Genomic DNA, 18,178 nt, shown 5'->3' with positions numbered 1-18,178 from the left:
CCTCGCCGAAGGCACCGAGAGCCCCAAGAGCTGAGCAGCAGCGGGGGGACCCCCAACTTCGGGGAAGCCACCGGGCCATGCTTAAGCCGACAGTGCCACCTGCTGCCACTGCACACCCGTCCCGGGCTGCGGCGCTGGGGACAGGGCCAGCACCGGCCTCTCCTGGGCAACCCGCGGGTTCTCAGCCAGCTCCGGAGCTGCTTTCCCATTCAGGCTTCTCCCAGCTTCCAAAAGCACCGACCTGTGCGCTCCGTAGGCTGCTCCGTGGGCAGGGGACCTGCGTGGCCGGGGGCGCAGCCACCCCCACGTTTGGTCTCCTCGGTAAGTCCACCCTGATGTGCCAGGAGCTGCCCCCCGAGAGCCTGCAAGGTCCATTCTATTTTTTATTAAATATACATCCTCTCTTGGCACAAATCTTAAAATATATAAACATTATGTAACAAAGTGTCTTCACTGCAATAAAATAGAACTCCAGATCCAAGAAAAGCAGTCAAAACCGACACTCGCACGCGCTGACGGTGAGGACACGTCTCAACAGAAGGCATTCGACAGTGTTGTGCTAATATATGCATAGACCACACAGCAGTGGACAGGCGAGGAAACCCTGCATCCCATGGCATCCAAGGGAGAGACGGGGGGGAATCAGCCCCTACAATTCCAAACAAGGCTGTTTTGTAGGAAGGCCACCCCCTCCTGCGGCCCAGCCTGGGTAGGGAGAGCCCCTAACGCCCACCCTGGCTCCCTGCAGAGCCCAAGTACCCCGTCAGGCGTTGGGGATAATGGCATGGGAAGTATCCCACCGCATTTCCTCCCCCTCCTGCCCATCCAGGACTAGCACCAGGCTCGCTCAGAGTTGCCACGGTGCATCTGCTCTAAGTTTCCTTCCGTGCCTCCCCTGCTTTTGTGCTAAAGACACTGGGGGTGAGGATGACCGTGATCGAGTCCTTCCAGGAGGAAGAGGGTAAGAAGTTAACGCAAGTACCACTGTTTTTCCACAGAAGCCATGAAACCGCTTTCGGAGAGCTTCCACGGAGTACCAAACCGCCCCAGCCCACGGCTGTTGCTGACTTTGTGCCTCAGGAGGCTGCGACTCCTCTCCTGACCCTTCAACCACCAGGCTCTTGGGCCGCTGCACATCCCGCCTCCCACACATCCAAGTTCCCTAAGTGACCTTGAAGCCTGCCAGGACAAGTGCTCCCGAGCTGCCTACCCGGCTCACGGAGCCAGCGGGCGTCACGTGGAGGTACCGACAGAGGAAACAGGCAGCAGCAGCTGTTCACAGCTGGTGAGAGGTCCTAGGAGAAGGAAAGGCACCAGGATGGGCACGGCGTTCAAGAACCTCTCAAGAAAACCTCTGCCCCATCATCCAGTGCCTTTAACTTCTTGCCCCTCGCACCACAAGCATCCTTGCCCGCGCGTGGGAAGCTGCGCTGGGCTGTCTGTGCATCGCCATCAAAGCCACAACTTTGTCGTCGTGGATGCATTTCGTCGGACCCGATTTCTGGAAGTGCTAGTGCAGGACTGAAGGTGCAGCAGCAGGGAGGGAGGGAGAATAGGCAAGGACACAAAAGCACAAATTAACGTTTGGCAGCAACGCGTTAAGGAACAATGAGAAATGTGACTTGAAAATAAAATTGAGGTGTTTGAGAAGAATAAAATGAAAAATTGGGGAATTGGGGTAGTAAAGAAGTTCTAAAGAAGAGAAGGAGCATAGGATATTCCTGTTAGACTTGTCTCCTGTCTCGGAGCTAAAGGCAGTGGACCTTCTCGGCCAGCACACAGGCACCCTCCCTTTCCCGATCACCATGCCCAAAACCCCACGGGCACTCACTCCAGGCAGCAGGGAGAGCTGGAACACGTCTCAGTTCACGCCAGGATTAAGAGAAGGGAAGAGAACATTCCCTTTCTCCTTTCCCACATTCAAATCAGAGAAGAAAACCCCAAAAAAGCTATTTAAAACAACCCGAAGCAGTAACACACACTTACTCCGAACACTTTTGCCAAACAAAAGCACCAAACCCGTTACAGACGGGACTCAGAAGATGCCTCTGAACCAACGCTCGGCCTGCAACCCTCGGAAAAACGCATCTGGCCGAAGCTCCACTGAATTAAAATGAGGTGCAGCTGGTAATTAAGGAACAACGGATCTGAGCCCAAGGTTCCCAGCCTGGCCGGGCTCAGGCCTTGCTCCTCGCTCCCAGACTCCAGATGAGCTGCCCGCACCGCGCTGGGGCTGCAAGGCGGGGGACGCCAGGGTCAGCCGGCCCGACGCTGCGCTCCCGACACGGCAGGAGGTCCCCCGAGCGGATCTGCCCTCCTGCTCAGTCCCAGACAAGAGGCTAGTCATCCGGTGTAAATCCCTTCTCAGTCGCGACCCAGGAGGAATTAAGCCGCCTCTGCTGCCACAGGGGTTCAGCGATGCTCAGCATCTCGTAAGACAAGGTCTGATGCGCTTGCCTCCCAGATGACCCACCGTACTGCCGCGCAAAGGAGCCCGCTCCGACTTGGATGTCACAGCTCGGCTTCCTCTCGTCGTCATACAGAGCCCCTCGGCTGTGCAGGAAGGACCGCGCTTTGAGCTGGCAGCCTCCAAGCTGAGAGCGAGCTCGGCACGGGCCGGACGCGCAGCCGGACGCATGCAGGCGCAGCCAACTGCGGACACACCTCGCTGCTGGTCTGCACCTCGCCGCTGCGGTAGGATGCAACTGCCTCGGTATTCCCACACCGGGCCGGACAAGAAAGATGAGAGCAGAGGTAACTGGCTTCTCTGCTGGAGAGAAGAAGTTGGAGCTTTTGCAAAGGACCAAAAATCCACCCAAACAAAGAGCAGATTGTCTTCCATCAGCAAAGGCAACAAAACCCATCTGGAATTCACGGCTATCATCGCTGAAGACTCTTAGAACACCACCACCACCTACCACTTCTTTATCACAAGGTAAATCAGTGACTGCAGTCAAATTTCACAACGGAAATCACCATCTGTGGGCTCGGAGGCAGAAATCACTCAGGTTAATACCCTGCCCGTCCACAAACCATTAAAGTACAGTCGATCCCACGTGTTCTGGGAACAACAGGCACACTGACACTTCAGTATGCCGGCTCTCCGCCACGTCCACAGCACGGAGGTGTGGGCGTGCAGTTCCTAGGGCAACATTCGGCGTCAGGAGCAAGTCGTGCTCAGGGAAGAAGTGCAAAGGCAGAAGAAGGGAGAAAGCTATTCCTACCAATTGTGCAATTCCATCCACTCCTAATAACAAAGCTGTGACACAAGGCTCAGGCTACAACGGCTAAAGCACACACGCCAGGAAAGGCCAGCTGTCAAGTGCTGCCTTCTTTTTCTTTTACGCAGTACAGGCTGTATCAGCTGGAGGGGGGTTTAATCCTGGCTCATGTAACCTGATTCTCCGAGGAGTCTAACGTTTGTTCGCTCTGACCTCTCCTGCACTCCAAATTCAACGCGGGAATGCAATGTAAACCAAAACCACCCCCAAATCTCCATTTCCTTGAAGATGGATCTGAAATAGAAACCCAGAGGGTGCGTTACCATTCGTTTTCAGATTGCAACTGCAAACGATTGGCACTGGGTGCAATGTCGGCGGGGACAACACCGGCTGTGGAGCCCATTCTCCCAAAGACCTAGTTAGTCCAGGAGAACTCTAGGAATGAAAGCAAGTGGGCTTGGATGTGGTGTGACGAAGGGAGGTGACACAACCTACACAGCAGGCGCCACAAGACAGCGAGGTTGTTCAGAAGTGGCTCGAGTCAACCACCCGGCTGCATTCCCCCGGTGGGAGCAGCCTTCCGGGACAGCGAGTCCCACGCGCGCCCGAGACGGTTGCTTCTTGCATCGTGTGTAACGCGGCAACAAGAATACTGAAGGACAAAACTGCTTAAGTTCGAAGTATGTTCCACTACAGCCTGCCAAATCCCTCGGAAAAGGCTGCCTTGAAGACCAGGACAGCAACGGAAGGGTTTGGGTAGCCCGAGCGCGCTGCTGCGGTTCGATTCGACCCGATGTGAGAATCCAGGCGCAGCCTCGGCTCAGCAGCACTGACAGACGTGAGAGTTACAGCTCCATGCAGAACCTTCCCCCTCCCCGCCATCTCCGGTCTTTGGTAATCTCAGAGGGACACTGCAGGGAAGGGACATCTGATGCAGCTCACCCCAGAAAGGAGGAGAACATTTGAAAACGGGCAGCATTCCCAGCTGGAGCTCACATTCAGCTTCCAGAACAGGAGACCTGGACCTGTTTAGTCCGGCCGTGTCCTGTTTTACAGAGGCCGACGCTTACAGGCCAGAGGAATCTGGATACACCTACAGACTAACTGGACTATTGCACTCGGCAGCCTGCCTCCAGCTAACCTGTAACTGAGAACTGCCTACCAGAAGCAGCAGTCACTGCCCAGATTCATTCCAACAGCACCGAGTCCTCCTGTTCCATCATCCACCACTTCATCTGCCCGCAGAGACCAGGTGAGGAGCCAGCAGCAGCACAAGTTTGTTTGAGAGGCTCCACTCCTGCTCTCAGAGAGTAAAACAGAAGGGTGAGGCAGCTACTTTCGAGGACTCAGCTCTGCAGAATGGTAAGAAGAACTGTGTTTAGGAAAGAGTTGGTTGCAGGTTGAGGTTTCCAGCTAACTCAGAGGCTCATTAAAAAGAAAAAAAATGCAACAACAGAAAACCCAAACAAACGAGAAAGTTAAGTTCTCAGCTGCAGGAGAGCATGTACAGAGTCGAGGGAACGCTAGCACTGCCCTTTCTACACGTGTGCTGCTTTTCCCCAGCGAGGGCTGCGGGGACGAAGCTACTACGTTTCAACATTAGTGCCGTGCTGTAATTTACGGAGAAGGATCTGCGTCAGGTCAAACGTTGTGAAGCTTATTCCCACTGCAATTGGACCTTTGACCCAGTTCATGCTGAGTCCTTTGTACAAGCCGCGGATTAGTCCCTCTTCTCTTACAATCTCCTGCATGGTGAGAAGGATGGAACTGTACGTGTGTCCCATCACGCCTGCCGTCTGCATTCGTCGGCGAACCACATCCAGGGGGTAAGAAGCTGACTGGCCAATCAAGCCTGCACAGGCACCAAACAAAAGGCGCTCCGGAGGGGAAGGCTGCAATTTCCCACTGTGATCTAGAGAAAGAGAAAGTAGCAGAGTGTAGAAAGCTTCTTGTAACAAACACATGATTAAGGTCAAGTGGGCTGAGAGCCAAAGAGAGCAGAATGCCAGAACTCCTGCGATTTTGTTCCTAACTTGGTTGGCTGGTAAGCTGGGACGTAATCAAGTCCCTCTGCACCCAGGACTTGCACCTTCTGCAAGACAGAGGCACTGCCTGTCTGCAGCTTGCCTTCTTCACAGTCTGGAGTCAGGGAGATGAGGGCACAAGGCGTCCTCCGCAGGCACAGAACCGTGCGCTTGGCCTCAAGGCCAGAAAAGGACTTGTACCACCAAATTCAAACATCCTGAGTTGGCCAAAAGGATAGACCATTTCATTTGAAACAAACCACATTGCCTTTACCTGCATGTAGTTTCTTCAGCGTCTCGTAGGTGAAGAAGCTAAGCCCAGCGTACGGAATCACTCCAAGGATGGTTGGTGTAAATCCCCTATACAACGTCTTCAATCCTTCCTCTCGGGAGATTCGGATGAAGACATGAACAATATTGCTGTACCTAGCATGTGGACACAGGAAAACCAAATCTGCGCTGGTTAGTGACTGCACACACCAGTAATATTTCCAACAGAACTTTCTGAAGGATGAGCAATTACTTAATTTGGCTCTGAGCTCATCAAAGAGCTCAGAAAGGATTGCAGAAGCCGGTCTGCAGACGGAGAGGCCAGTCACCAGCTCTCCTACAGCCCTGTCACAACACTCTCCTGCCTGTGAGATCTCTCCCGGAGGCGGCGTGCCAGCTGGCCTCCTGAAGAGCCAACAGGCAGGTTTTACTGGTGAGGCCTCTGGGGATCGATCTCCTTCCAGCCCAACTAACCAGGACTCTGGTCATTTAATCAGTGCTCAGACCCCAGCACTAAGAGGTTTATTACACCAAAGGCTCCGAGCAAGAAGTGACCCAGAAAACGGGAATAAAGTCATCTGACCTTAAAAGAAGGTTCTGCGTTTGTTCGTGGTGCTTGTACTTGCTTTCGTTAGGCACTTACATCTCCTTCGGCGTGACAGCCATTCGGGCACGGACCATATCCAAGGGGTAGGTTAACATGGCAGCCGTTGTGCCTGCCAGAGAGCCAGCAATGAATCGAGGAAAGGGTGTCAGCGCTCTAAAGTAAGGTGAGAGAAGAGACCAAACAGATCACCTGGAGATGGAAATGCTGCGTGACTTTTGAGGATGGCTCTACTCTACCAGCTACTGAACCCCTTCCCTGCCTGTGTACTGGAGAGTCGGGTGGGTGAGCGTTGAAGCAGCTGTGGTTTGCCACAGCCATTCAAGAGGGAGAAAATCTCTGTTGAGGACAGCGAGCCTGACTTGGGCTGTCTCGGACACCGTATGCCCAAGAGCAAGAGACTCAGGCCACACGCACAGCTTGGACAACAGCCCAAGGCTGGATCTTGTTGCTTCTCCTGCAAAGAACAGCTCTTTGTTTCGCCTGCCCACGCTCAGCACAGGGAAGTGCTAACTCAATGTCTAGGCCACTTCTTGCTCACGCCTCTAGAAGACAGGGTTGTCTTCTCACAAAGATCTCGCCTGTGCAAGACTAGAAGCCCAGCCCTTTGCTTAGCCCCCCCACACCCCCTGCTCTGCGAAGCCATCACAGCTCTCTACCACAGCTTTCAGCCCAGCAGGCCTGCACAAAGCAGAGAAACATGCTCCATCCTCCCTCCAATCTACGGTCCCACCAACTGCTCCATCCTCCTCTGCAAGGATCAAAGCCACGCTGCATCTTACTTTCCCTGGAAGCCGTAGTAACTCCCCAGGAGCTGCTTGTACTCTTCATGCGCACAGAACTGGATGGCAGCGTAAGGGATCACACGGACCATGGTGGCTGAGTTCCCTCGCCAGAGACTCCAGAAGCCTTCGTTGAGGTAGGTGCGATAAATCAGCCTGTAAGCTTCCTGCAGGCAGCAGATCAAAGGTCAGACAGGGAGATCATGATAAGAGGGAGTCCAAACAATAGAGGGGGGAAAAGGTGACCCTATAGCTTAACCTCTCCAAATCCTCCTTCCCACCCCAATCACGGTAAGCTGCTATCAGCTGTTTACGCTCGCAACCCTGACTCCAGCCAGAGCAAGACAACTAAAGCGCCTTCTCTGGGGAGGCTGAACCAGATCCATTGCAGCGAAAGAGAACCGGAGTCAGGGAGACAGTTTCACATTCAAGACACCTTCATTTTCCCTCCCAGGGCAAGGCACAGAGCTGGACTGCTGTTTGCACAAACCATTTCTCAGCCCAAACTGATCTCCTTAGCATAAGACAGAAACATTCGGGTTGCAGGTATCAGCACGGCACATGTGGAAAAGCCACAAGGCACACGAAGACAAAACAGCCAGCAGGCCACGAGAGCCATCGGCTCCCATATCACATTTTCTATATTCTCGGAAACAACTCCAGTGGTGGCTGGGGGGGCAAAGCCACTGCTGGAGGAGAAGGCCTAAGAAAACCAGAGCCCTGAGCCATGCCACAACATTTACTGTCCCATCACAGGTAGGACCTGGAACACGAGTGAGGACTGAGGCTGCCAATAAAACCCAGGCAAAAAAGTTATTTAAGTACAAACCAAAGGGGCTGTTAGGGCTGTTACCACCATTAATCAAACACTTGAGGTCAACAGGAGACAGACACATCACCTCACCTTGGCAGAAAATCTTTTTGAAGACACTGAAAAGAAAAAAATGAGCATTAGGTCTCGCAGTACGTTTAGGTGGATCAAGTAAAGCATGCAGGCTTTTATCCAAGGGATAGAAATAGAAGCAAAAGAACTAATATGAGAGAAAATAGGGATTCCTTATAGTAAACAGAGGCTTTCCACAGGTAAGTGTTCCCAAACCCTCTTCAGCATTTTTCCACCTACTGTTTTGAAAACATGCAGTTTCTATCACATAGAAATACTTTAAAGCACTAAAAATAAATGAATAAATTAAAACAATTACGAAGCCCCCGAACTGCACCCAGCAGTTGTTTTAGCAGAGCATTTCCACACACCGGTTCCAGCCGAATGCCGGAATCCAGCAACGAGCGGGTCTGTTCAGCGAGGCTCCACGCAAGGCTGGCCTCATCCCAATAGAGCTCAGACGGGCAGCCGTTTCTTTCCTCTCACCCATCCAAGGTGAGAGCAGCTCTTTAACCGTGCCCGGCACCCGGCAGCTGGAGGCCAGACTGACTTGGTGCAGAGCAGCTCTGCTTTGTGATGCTCCTGCAGCGGGAAGGAAACCCAGGCTAATGCCCGGACAGCGATGCTAACGAAACACAGCTCCAATTAAGTGTCTACTGCAGTTTCTTTCAAACCCCAAGACTGGTAACCTCTCAAGCGTATCAAACAATCGCACGCAAATCCATCTTCACCACGCTGCTCCTTTATGCAATTCAACACTTTTGGCTAGAAATAAACCACCTCAGTAACCAGTTGCAGCTGCTCTGCAATGGGAAAGAGCTCCTTTCCCTCTCCCACAGGGAACTCTTCAGGCTCTAGTCGGAGGGACAACCTTCCCAGCTCCTACCACCCACAGACGCCTTCCCTCTTCACAGGCAGAGAAGAGGCCCCAGAGCAAAAACCCTTAGGAGAACGAGAGACGAAGAAATCCATTTGGTATTAAGAAGTTGGTCAGAATGGGCAGTTCCAATCATCCTTTGCAGCGTGGCCCTTCAACAGGCCAAACCAAACAGGTCTCTCCATGAATGCAGCCCTGTACAAACTCAAGGTGATTTATACCACCAGCTGTTGCCTCACCCCAGTTCTGCCGTTTCCATTTCACCTCTGACCCAGACACTTCCAACCTCAGATGAACTCGTGTTTGTGCTGGCAAGAAAGCACAGCACGTACTCACTGCTGCGCAAGCATCTGGTCACAGACGCAACCCCAGCCTGCGGCCAGGCCTGAGCTCCCTGATCTATATCCCCACTCTTCCAGACCTCAGCCCCTGCCACGCTGAGAATGAAAATCATGTCAAATGAAAGTCAATTCACAATTAAATCTCCTCCAGGGATTAGATTAAACCCACCCAATTCATTTAATCGGGGATGCCAACCAGATTTAAAATGCTTGGCCTCACCCAATGGCCAGTGGATTATCTGCCTGCGCTCCTGCCTTTGGACAATCACGTCGCCGAGCTCCTGCCCTGAAACGGGGGAACTGAGCAGCGCCCACGGTGCGCAGAACCCCAGACCCCACTAAACACGTGAGAATTTTCGATTCCAATGAGCTGAATTTCATTTCCAGTTACTTTCCAGGCTCCGAAGAGGGCTTAGTCCTCCACGCCAGGTACACTGCTTCCTGCGGAACTTCTCACAGTTAACTTCCGCCCAAGTGATTCGGCCGGAATCCAGCACAGCTCGCAGTGGAAGCGACCGTGGGTATATCTGCCAGCACAGCCTGGCATCCAGCCCTTGGCAAGAAACCCCAACAGCTCAGTGACCTCCTTCCAGTGTCACCACATCGCCTCACACTGCTCCTCCCCACCTTACTTCTCCAAACGGGACAGGCACAGAAATCCTGAGCTCCCTGTACAGCGTCTATTCACTCCGCACTCCAGAACTCTCCGTGTCACAGGATACACGTGGCCAGCCACCGGTCAGAGGCCACAGGAATCATCTCCAACCAGTGATACAGTGCATCCGCGTTACACTGGAAGAGCACCGCCCTCACCGACAGCCACGAGACTCGATGCAACAGCACGGGCCAGACGCAGGGCTGAGTGGCACCCGCAAAAATCCCGCCAAGGATCAACCAAGAGGTTTCAGACTCCACCCGTTGTGGCAGTGTGGCTATTCCGTTGTTGCAGGCGAAAGGAGGGCAAAGCACTGGAGATCAGGCTGAGCAGGTCAGGGACGCTGGTTTGGATTCTGCTAACAATAGAGAAAGAGCATTTTGCAAAAGCCAGTGGGACTCACCTTGGAACATGATTTTTGTCCTATCCAGTGGAGCTACTGCAGTTTTAGCAACAGCACCAGCCAGTGCACCAGACATCAGGGAGTTGAGCACTTTCTTTTGCTCCTGGTTACCCTGGAACAAAGCATTGTTCAGTATCCAACAGTCAATCTTCAGCAAAAGCCATAATATTTTACCTCTGCTGCAGCATTTGCCCCCTCTCAAGGACTTAGGTCAAAAAAATTCAAGCACGACCAATTGCTGGTCAGATCATGAAGAACAAAGCTTAGATTTGTCTGCCAAGAGGCAAAGTTCCAAGAGCTGCCACCTCGCACATCTACTGTTTTCCCCCTGTTAAGATTCCTAGAAGCTCACCCACTACCTCCTCTCGACCTGGCCATGTACACAAGGAAAGCTCCTTTCCTGCCCTTCCAAGAACACACAAACCTGATTTCCACATTGTTCCCAAGATCCTAAGAATAAAACAAGGTAGGTTTCCTACTACGATAAACGGAATGGAAGTGGTTCTGTTACTGACATTCCTGCCACGGCGTGGCAGAAAGTCAGTGACTTGACATCTAACACCATGGGGGTTACGGACAGAAGGACAAGTCAAGATAAGGCTTAAGAATGTTAATTTTTGATATGCTTTGTGTTTTCATGGAAAACAAGGGCTAACTTTTTTCTCTTTTCAGAATGTTTCACAGCTAAAAAGTTAATGTTTATTACCAAAAGATACGGTTCGGTTCAATTTTCCATTTCAATCTTGGCCTGCCTGGTGCTAAAACGCAAGGGTAGCCATGCAAGGGCAGCACTGCGCGAACTTCAGCCCGAGTTTTGGCCTAATCAGATCAAGGTTCGGTGCCTCGTCCCGCGTTTCTGACAAGAGACTAGTAAAAGCAGCAGGAGCAGAGAAGCCCAGCCTTACGGCTCTCTTCCCAGCTCTGCCTCTGAAGACATAACACGGCATAACCTTGACCAAGGAACGCAGCCCTGCCTGTCTGTCAGCCGGGAGCCGTCTCACCCTCTTCCCAGAGGGCGGGAACCGCTTGGCTATCCTCAGGGAAAGCCAGTGTCACGCGCTACGTGACCTGCACGTATACTGCAGCTCTTTCAGGACTCCACAGCTCAAATCCCAGCGAGCTGCTTACCGCCTGGAGCAGCCAGGCAGCTCTTCATTCGAACCCACTGCATATCCCCAACAATCTCCGGCTCTTACCTCTGATGGAAGGTGGGCTGATGCATTTGGCTCCGCATCCTGCCGTTTGGAATCCACTTGACCTTCTCTCACACCATTACCCATACCAGTTGCAGTCACAAGTGGGCAGGAGAGCTACGGCTCCTAAACTGGAAACAAGAACGAAGCGAGAGTTAGTGTCCCAAGTAGGAATACGCAGTTAATGAAAAGCTTGGATGGCAAGGAGGAGCAATCGACCCCCAGGGCCATTTTCGGCAGGAAAACCCTTCCCTGAGTGCCCAGATGAGGGTGTTCTGAGGTCCAAGTGCCTGTTCCTTCCTTTGAGGTGCCAGGGCATGTGCGCGGGAGTACTTTGGAGCCATGTAAAAACCCGTGTCAACCAAATTCACTCTTTTCAGCCCACAAGGAACTCAGCTGCAAGTTACAACATCAAAACATCCATAGTTTCTAGAGAGAAGGATCAGATCCTGCTCTGTGCTCTTCCACTCCTCGCAGTGAGGATTTTGGCTGCTCCTCAGCCTGACTGCTGCGCATCTCGACACCGGAGAAGGCATGCAGGAACTTAAAACCCAGCCCTAGAAAATGGAAAAAACCAGTCCCAGCGCTGAGTCCCAAAAGCCTGCCATGAGCAGTTGGAGGTCACTTTCGGGAAGAGAAGTCCAGTGCCTCACACGTGCCACGGAGGCCGTGCTGCTGCTGAGGCTGGCGGGTTGGCCGACAGCAGCGACTTCGGAACTCGGACAGTCGCCAGGCAGGCGTGCGTGTAGCTGGTGACCCAGCGCAGCTTGCACAGCCGCTTCTTGCTGTCACATGCTCTCACTGCCCTCGTGGAAGGCCAGGTCAGCCTCACCTTAGCTGCAGAGTATAAATGCAGAGATAATGCTTAAATAGTAGCTCTTGCTTTTGCATCGATCCTCCTAACATTTCTGCTTTGTATGATGCAATTTTTTCATCCTTAAATATACAGAAATGAAAGAGCTCAAGTTCAAAAAAAAACGAGTTTAGACCAAAGAGCGGCCTCCCGGAGTTCTGAATCCAACCACAAACAGGGCATGGAACCCGAGTTCAGGCTTCGAAGCCACAAGCCTGCTCAAACAGCCCCACTTCCCTTTCAAGGAATGTGGCATTAGGAAATCTGAATTCCCAACTCGCTCCCAAGTTCTGCCACAGGCTTCTCACGTGTCCTCCGGCAAGCTGCTTCACCCCTGCCCCACTCGGATGCCCAGCAAACCTCAGGCACAGCAGCGTGCCCGCTTGGAAAGACCCTCCGAAGGCTTTTTTCCCTTTTTAACAATCTCTAGACGTTATATGCTTGTCAGCACCTCTCATACTTGCTGATCTGTTCTTTTCCCCACATCGCTCTCATAAATTAGCGCCAGGCTTCACTTTCAAACCCCTTGTTTGCAGCCAAGACGCTAACAGAAAGCCAGAGGCAGCTCGGCCTTGTCTGCACTCGTGCCCGACCGAGTCGCAATGAGGAAGTCACGCGTGACCCGTGCACTTAGTCCCAGGGAGGACAAACACACCTGGGTATCTTTCATGCCAGACATCACTTGCTAGAGCCTTGGGGAGACACGGATCAACATGTTTACAACTCCTGAGGGTGTTTTCGAACAGGATGAGGCTCAGAGAGCGATAACTCAAAGTTTTAATGAACATCTGATAGACCAAAGCATGACCCAAGCAGCACCAGTGTTTGCACCTGAAAAGCTCTGCCCGGGAAGCTTGGTGACATCAGCCCATGTGAACAAAACCTCCCTGAGGATGAAGACAGAAGGTGACTCCGAACACCTCGGGGCAGAGCATTTCAGTACATTATTCTGAAGGAGACGGACTGCTGGTTATTTCTAATTACTCTCTGCAGTTACTTCCTTTCCGTATCTCACGTACCTGGGAATGTACTGCAGAGCAATGCCTTTCAGCAAAGGCATGAGAGAAGTCACAGGCAGATACAGAGATATTAGCCCTGGCTTTGGCAAATACAGAAATGTAGGTCACAATATCAGATTTATCCCTACCAAAAATAGACCCACCGAAATAGAAATCATGCCAAAGAGCTCAGGCATGCAGCTTTATTTTCAAACGCGGTTCTGAAGACGGCTGAGAAAGAGATGACTACCAGGGAATTTTAAAACCCAGACTGATGTTGTTGAGGCTGGACTTATTTGGGAGCAGCCACGCACGAGGAGGATGTCCACCTACTCCACAATATTCTCTTTGATGCCCTTCAGGGATATTTTTATTGTCAGTGCCACCGACCTTGCGAACCCCCGTCTACACGCTCAGTCTGACATACCAAGTTGTACTAAACCCGCCCATGTGCTCTACGTGAACACAGGCTCTAAGCTTCAGAGGTTCAGATGTAAACCCAGCACTTACTACTTCTGCTCACGCTTGCCCTCTGCAAGGCAACGCGGTTGTGTTTTATTCTGGAGCTGGGCTGGGCTCTGAGGTCGAGGGATCGTTCTGGCCGTTATGACCAACACGCGTAGAGCGCGCAGCGCCGGGCTGGTAGAAGCCAGCCGCTCTTTCACACAGCCAGCCACCCCGCTCGCTTGTTAGCTAACCCCCAGCAACCCCACAGGGAGCAGCTGGATGGCTTTGTAAATCCTTGTGGGTTTATAGCTGTGCACAGAGCCATCACGTTTACACAGGAAACGAGAAATACCAGCGGTGGGACAGATTCATTTGGTTGATGACACACTTCTGGGCTGTTTAAACTGTAGGTACGCGAGTCCTTGTCACATGTCTGGCTCAGCCTCCTCAGCACCACAGGCTGGAGAGCAACCATTCCCCTACAAGAACACGTAATCGGAAAGCAGAATTGCTGGCAAAGGCCGGTTCAAAAGTTAGAGGGATTTAACCAGTAACATTAAATTACAGCAAAATCCGGGATAGTTTATTGAGAGGACAAAGAACTTACTCCGGCATCCAGTTTCAGCTCCAGCAGAAAGCACTGCCGGTCATCTAGCCGTGCTAATTCACAGGCAGGTAACTACCAAGTTACGGAGAGGGGGGCTCAGGCCCTTCGTTTCTGGCAGCGGCATCTCAGATAAACCCAAGAACCTGGCTGCAGTGTGATGGTCCTCCGAGCCCTGGGACTCTTTCTCGGTATCCTGCCCACGCTCGAGCAGCTGCGGAGACATCTGTGCGCTAAACCCAGCTTCACTCCCTGCGCTCCCCGAGATGCAAAGGACATGCTCTGCACGTGAAAACCTAGAGCAGCATTAGCCCTTCCCTTCCACCCCCCGGCTCTCTCTAACGGCACTTAATGAATACCTGAGCAGGTTCGATCAAGCTGTCAAGCTGACTCCCTGACGAGTCAGGCATTCTGCTGCTCTTGGTGGTGATTTTGATTAAAAGGACAGGCGAGGCAGAATCAAGTTATTCAGATGATAAAAGCAACCTACCAGGAAGCCGTCGCAGAGGCAGGTGCCAGTTCATTGCCCCAAGGGGGGTAGAGCTCAGAGGAAGAACCGCACTAGCTGTCCAAGCAACTTGTGAATCCAGTCACGACTTCAGCTGTTTCATTTGAACATACTTTCAATTACACAGTCCTAAAATAATTAGTTCCTCAGCAGAAGAGCCAACGAGTGTCAGAGGTCACATCACAACCAAGAACTACGCACAAGTTTTCCAGCTGGGCTGTGGGCAATTAAAGTCACCTCGCGGACGTCAAGGCTTGCGGATTATTACGCATTCCCATATTCCAAAATTAAACCTTACTGAAAAGTTTGACTTCCCATTCTTACAGCACAACTGCCCAAAAATCCCTCCTTTGGGTATTTTACCAGCTACACATGCTTTCCCGTAGCAGATCAACTTCCAGGAGCAGCGGGAAGGTCTGGGCTCTGCACAAAGCCCCCAGCTGATGGAGGCAGAAGTCACCCATCCTCTCCAGGCTTCCCTAACATCCCAGCCACTCCTGTTCTGCCAACACCTGGACAGACCTGGAACTCCCTGTTAACAGAAAATACCTTAGCTGCAAAAGCAGACCTAGTCATTACAGCTCTGATGTTCTTAGGTAAGCAGAACCTGGGCATCCAGCCCAGTGCCTGGCCTGCAACGTGTTGCTGCTGAAAAAACATGTTTATCCCACGTTCTCCGGTGGAATTTAGACCTGTCACGAAACACCAAGGTTTCTGAAGGAATACCATCTATCCAGCAAGAACAGCAGATGCACTGCAAAGCAAACAGCACCAGCAGCTATCTGAACCCGACGGCAGCTCTTTGCTCCGGAGTGTTTGCTTTTTCCTTGGACAAGCCCGGCAGTAATGACAAACGTCACTTGGAGCCCTGGACACGGGAGTGCCCCAACAGACAGGCTGCGGCACAGCCACAGCCGCTCCCACGCCATGCCCACAGCACGCACAGCGTTCCTACGATGGGCAGAACCTCCGTCCTGCTCCCCACATCCCTCTCGTCGTTACCAAACCCAGGGATGGGCGACGGCTGCTGAGGAGGCAGAACAGGGCACGCACGGGAAGTCGGAACTTTTCAAATCAGTAACGGGGAGCTGTGTACAGCACCCGCCATACAGCTCACTGGCAGCACCGGCACGCGAGCGGGGGGGGTCACGGGGCACTTCGGGGGCAGGCTTTCATTCAGTCACTTGAGCCAGCCCGTTCAGCCATGCCAGCCCCTCTCGTTGCTCCACAGCTGTCCAGGTCCCAGTCCTCCTCCCTTCAGCATGTTAGCACCACGAATAAGGCCTACCATTCCCTTAGGAAAAACGAAACCCAAGGGAATTCCTGCAGAAACACTGAGTTCCCAGCCGGCTGAAGTTAAACAGTATCCAGGGAAGTTGCTCAATTAGGTTTCCTTCGATTGTTAAAGTGAGCGACTGAGCCTGACAGCGGGAGGGATGTGGCAAGAGCCGAGACGCCTGCAGCTCCCAACTCACCCTTGGAGCAAAAGGGCTGAAACACTCAGAAGTGAGGGAGGAACTATAACTAGATGGCCCCGTGAGGTCCATCTTCGCCCTCCAGTTTGATCAAGCTGTTAAAAACCAACCCCAGATATGCCCTGCAGACCCAACTCTCTTCAGTCACACTCGTCTTGCGGCTCAGACCCGATCCCGAAGCAGCAGCCGTGAAGAGCCCGGTCTTCCTTTCAGGGTCTGTACAGGAACTGGTAGCACGGTTTTAACGAACCAATGACGGTTTCACTAAGAGACTCTCTATTTGACAGTATCTGGAAGAGTTTAATCGTTTTTACATGCTTCCTGAGCTGCAAAGTACAGAATAAAGGCCGCTCCTGCCTCCCTGGGCCAGAGACAACTCAAGTCTGCCACAAAACTGAGGATGAGGCGCAACTGCTTTGCGTGGTTTTCGACCATCTGATCTGAGCTGAGCCAGGTGCTGAACCCCGGGGGCCGATTAAACCTCCACCTCTGCTGGCAGAGCCAGCTGTATTATTCAGAGGCATCCAGGGGAGGTGCATTCCGAGCCAAGCCTGGAAGGTAGGCACGAGCCACCGAGCAGGGAAATCTGGGCAAGGAAAACCAGTGCTTCATTCTTCAGCTGCTGAATGACGACTGTTGCTGGGAACTCCTCAACCGTGCTTTCCACGGCCAGAAACTGCAGAGCAGTTCTCATCTGCAAGCCAGGTAACAGCTTTATCTGAGGGAGAAGGGAGCATGTGAACAAGGGGCCTGAATCACAGGGCCATTTGTCAGCCAGCAACCCCCTTCCTTCAGGAACAGGAGGTGGGAAACCAAATAAAACGACCACACGCACAAAGCCCCAGGCGTCCTCCCAGCTTGGAGAGCCTGAACACTCCCCTCAAAAACTATTTCTCAGAGGTAACGTCATATAAGAAAGGACACTAAAATATTATATATGACCTCTGGGTCAGCAGGCCTCTTGCAGGGCCGTGCAAATACAGGCTTTCCCATCAGCGGATCCATGAGATACTCACCTGACTGTCACCACAGGCACACAGGAGGTCCCCAAGTGACAGCTCCCAACAGATGCAACTTTTGAACGCAAACCGAGATTGTCTGCAACACAGGCAACCCCCAGTCAATACACCAGCAATCTCTGCCAGGAGCTATTTCAACACAGTAACGGATAATTATGATCTCTGCTCTAAAACCCCAGCAGTTCCAATTGCCTATAAAACAAAAAGGAAAAATAAAGAAGGAAAATCTTCTACCTTGAGCAGAAGGACCCACAAGTGTGCCAAGCCAGCATCGTTTCCTAACGGCGATGCTTTCCATGTTAATGCTACGGACTCATGCTGGACTGCGAGTTACCCACCCCGCTGTCTGCTGTACCCTAAATCAGACACAAATCCATGCAAAGTCAAGCATCAACTCTGCTTGGCCAAAGCATTGCAGATTCCAACAGTCTTCGGTGCCGGGGGCTCAGCAGCACTAGGACACGCCACGGACACACCATCGTTAACTGCAACAGCGAGGAGCAGCGGATTTCAACACAACGAGGGAGCTGAGAGCTCCTCTGACGCTCCTTTTGTGACCTGGAGTAAGCTGGTTGTGTTTCAATTCACCTTACCATACAGCACACAAAGGAATCTCCCTTCCCAAGACAGCTCCCAGGAACACTTAGGGATCACAGGGAAGGCAGAGAACAGCACTGCAGCGTGAGGATTGGTATCGCTTTCTCAGAGGGAAGGTACAAACCTGAACGCATCTTCCTACAGCCAGCAGCAAAGTTACTAGAAGAAAATTATTCCCTGTTCCTGAGCTTTTTTCTAACAGCAAACCTGTCTGACCTGTACCAAACCCATCTGCTTCACCGCATAACCATACACTCGGGGCTGCCTTGGTGCTCACACACCAGACGTGCCCGACACAGGCACGCGCAGCTGAGTCTGCCGAAGTCAGCGCGCTCGCTACGGCTGCGGGTCAAGCCAAAAGAAGTTATCGCAGCTCCTGACTCAAACTGCTGTGCTCTCAAGAGGTAAAACTCCCCTGCCGGAA

At 52.4% G+C, this 18,178-nt stretch overlaps 1 protein-coding gene across 1 annotated transcript; it reads right to left on the bottom strand.

Annotated features, from left to right (window-relative positions):
• Positions 1-4,716: 4,716 nt before the first annotated feature.
• On the bottom strand, positions 4,717-11,380 carry SLC25A42 (solute carrier family 25, member 42). The gene is made up of 7 exons (XM_010146531.1): positions 11,257-11,380; positions 10,061-10,172; positions 7,806-7,831; positions 6,902-7,068; positions 6,159-6,275; positions 5,520-5,671; positions 4,717-5,133 (listed from the first exon to the last, which is right to left on the bottom strand). Exons 1-7 carry the CDS (start codon positions 11,338-11,340, stop codon positions 4,808-4,810), a joined length of 984 nt encoding a protein of 327 aa, XP_010144833.1. The 5' UTR covers positions 11,341-11,380; the 3' UTR covers positions 4,717-4,807.
• Positions 11,381-18,178: the final 6,798 nt, after the last annotated feature.

The sequence above is a fragment of the Eurypyga helias genome, unplaced genomic scaffold (genome assembly GCF_000690775.1).
Source record: "Eurypyga helias isolate BGI_N326 unplaced genomic scaffold, ASM69077v1 scaffold38872, whole genome shotgun sequence".
NCBI classification, from domain to species: domain Eukaryota; kingdom Metazoa; phylum Chordata; class Aves; order Eurypygiformes; family Eurypygidae; genus Eurypyga; species Eurypyga helias.
The sequence above is the reverse complement of the archived record's forward strand: the minus strand, read 5'-3'. Positions and strand labels throughout refer to the sequence as shown.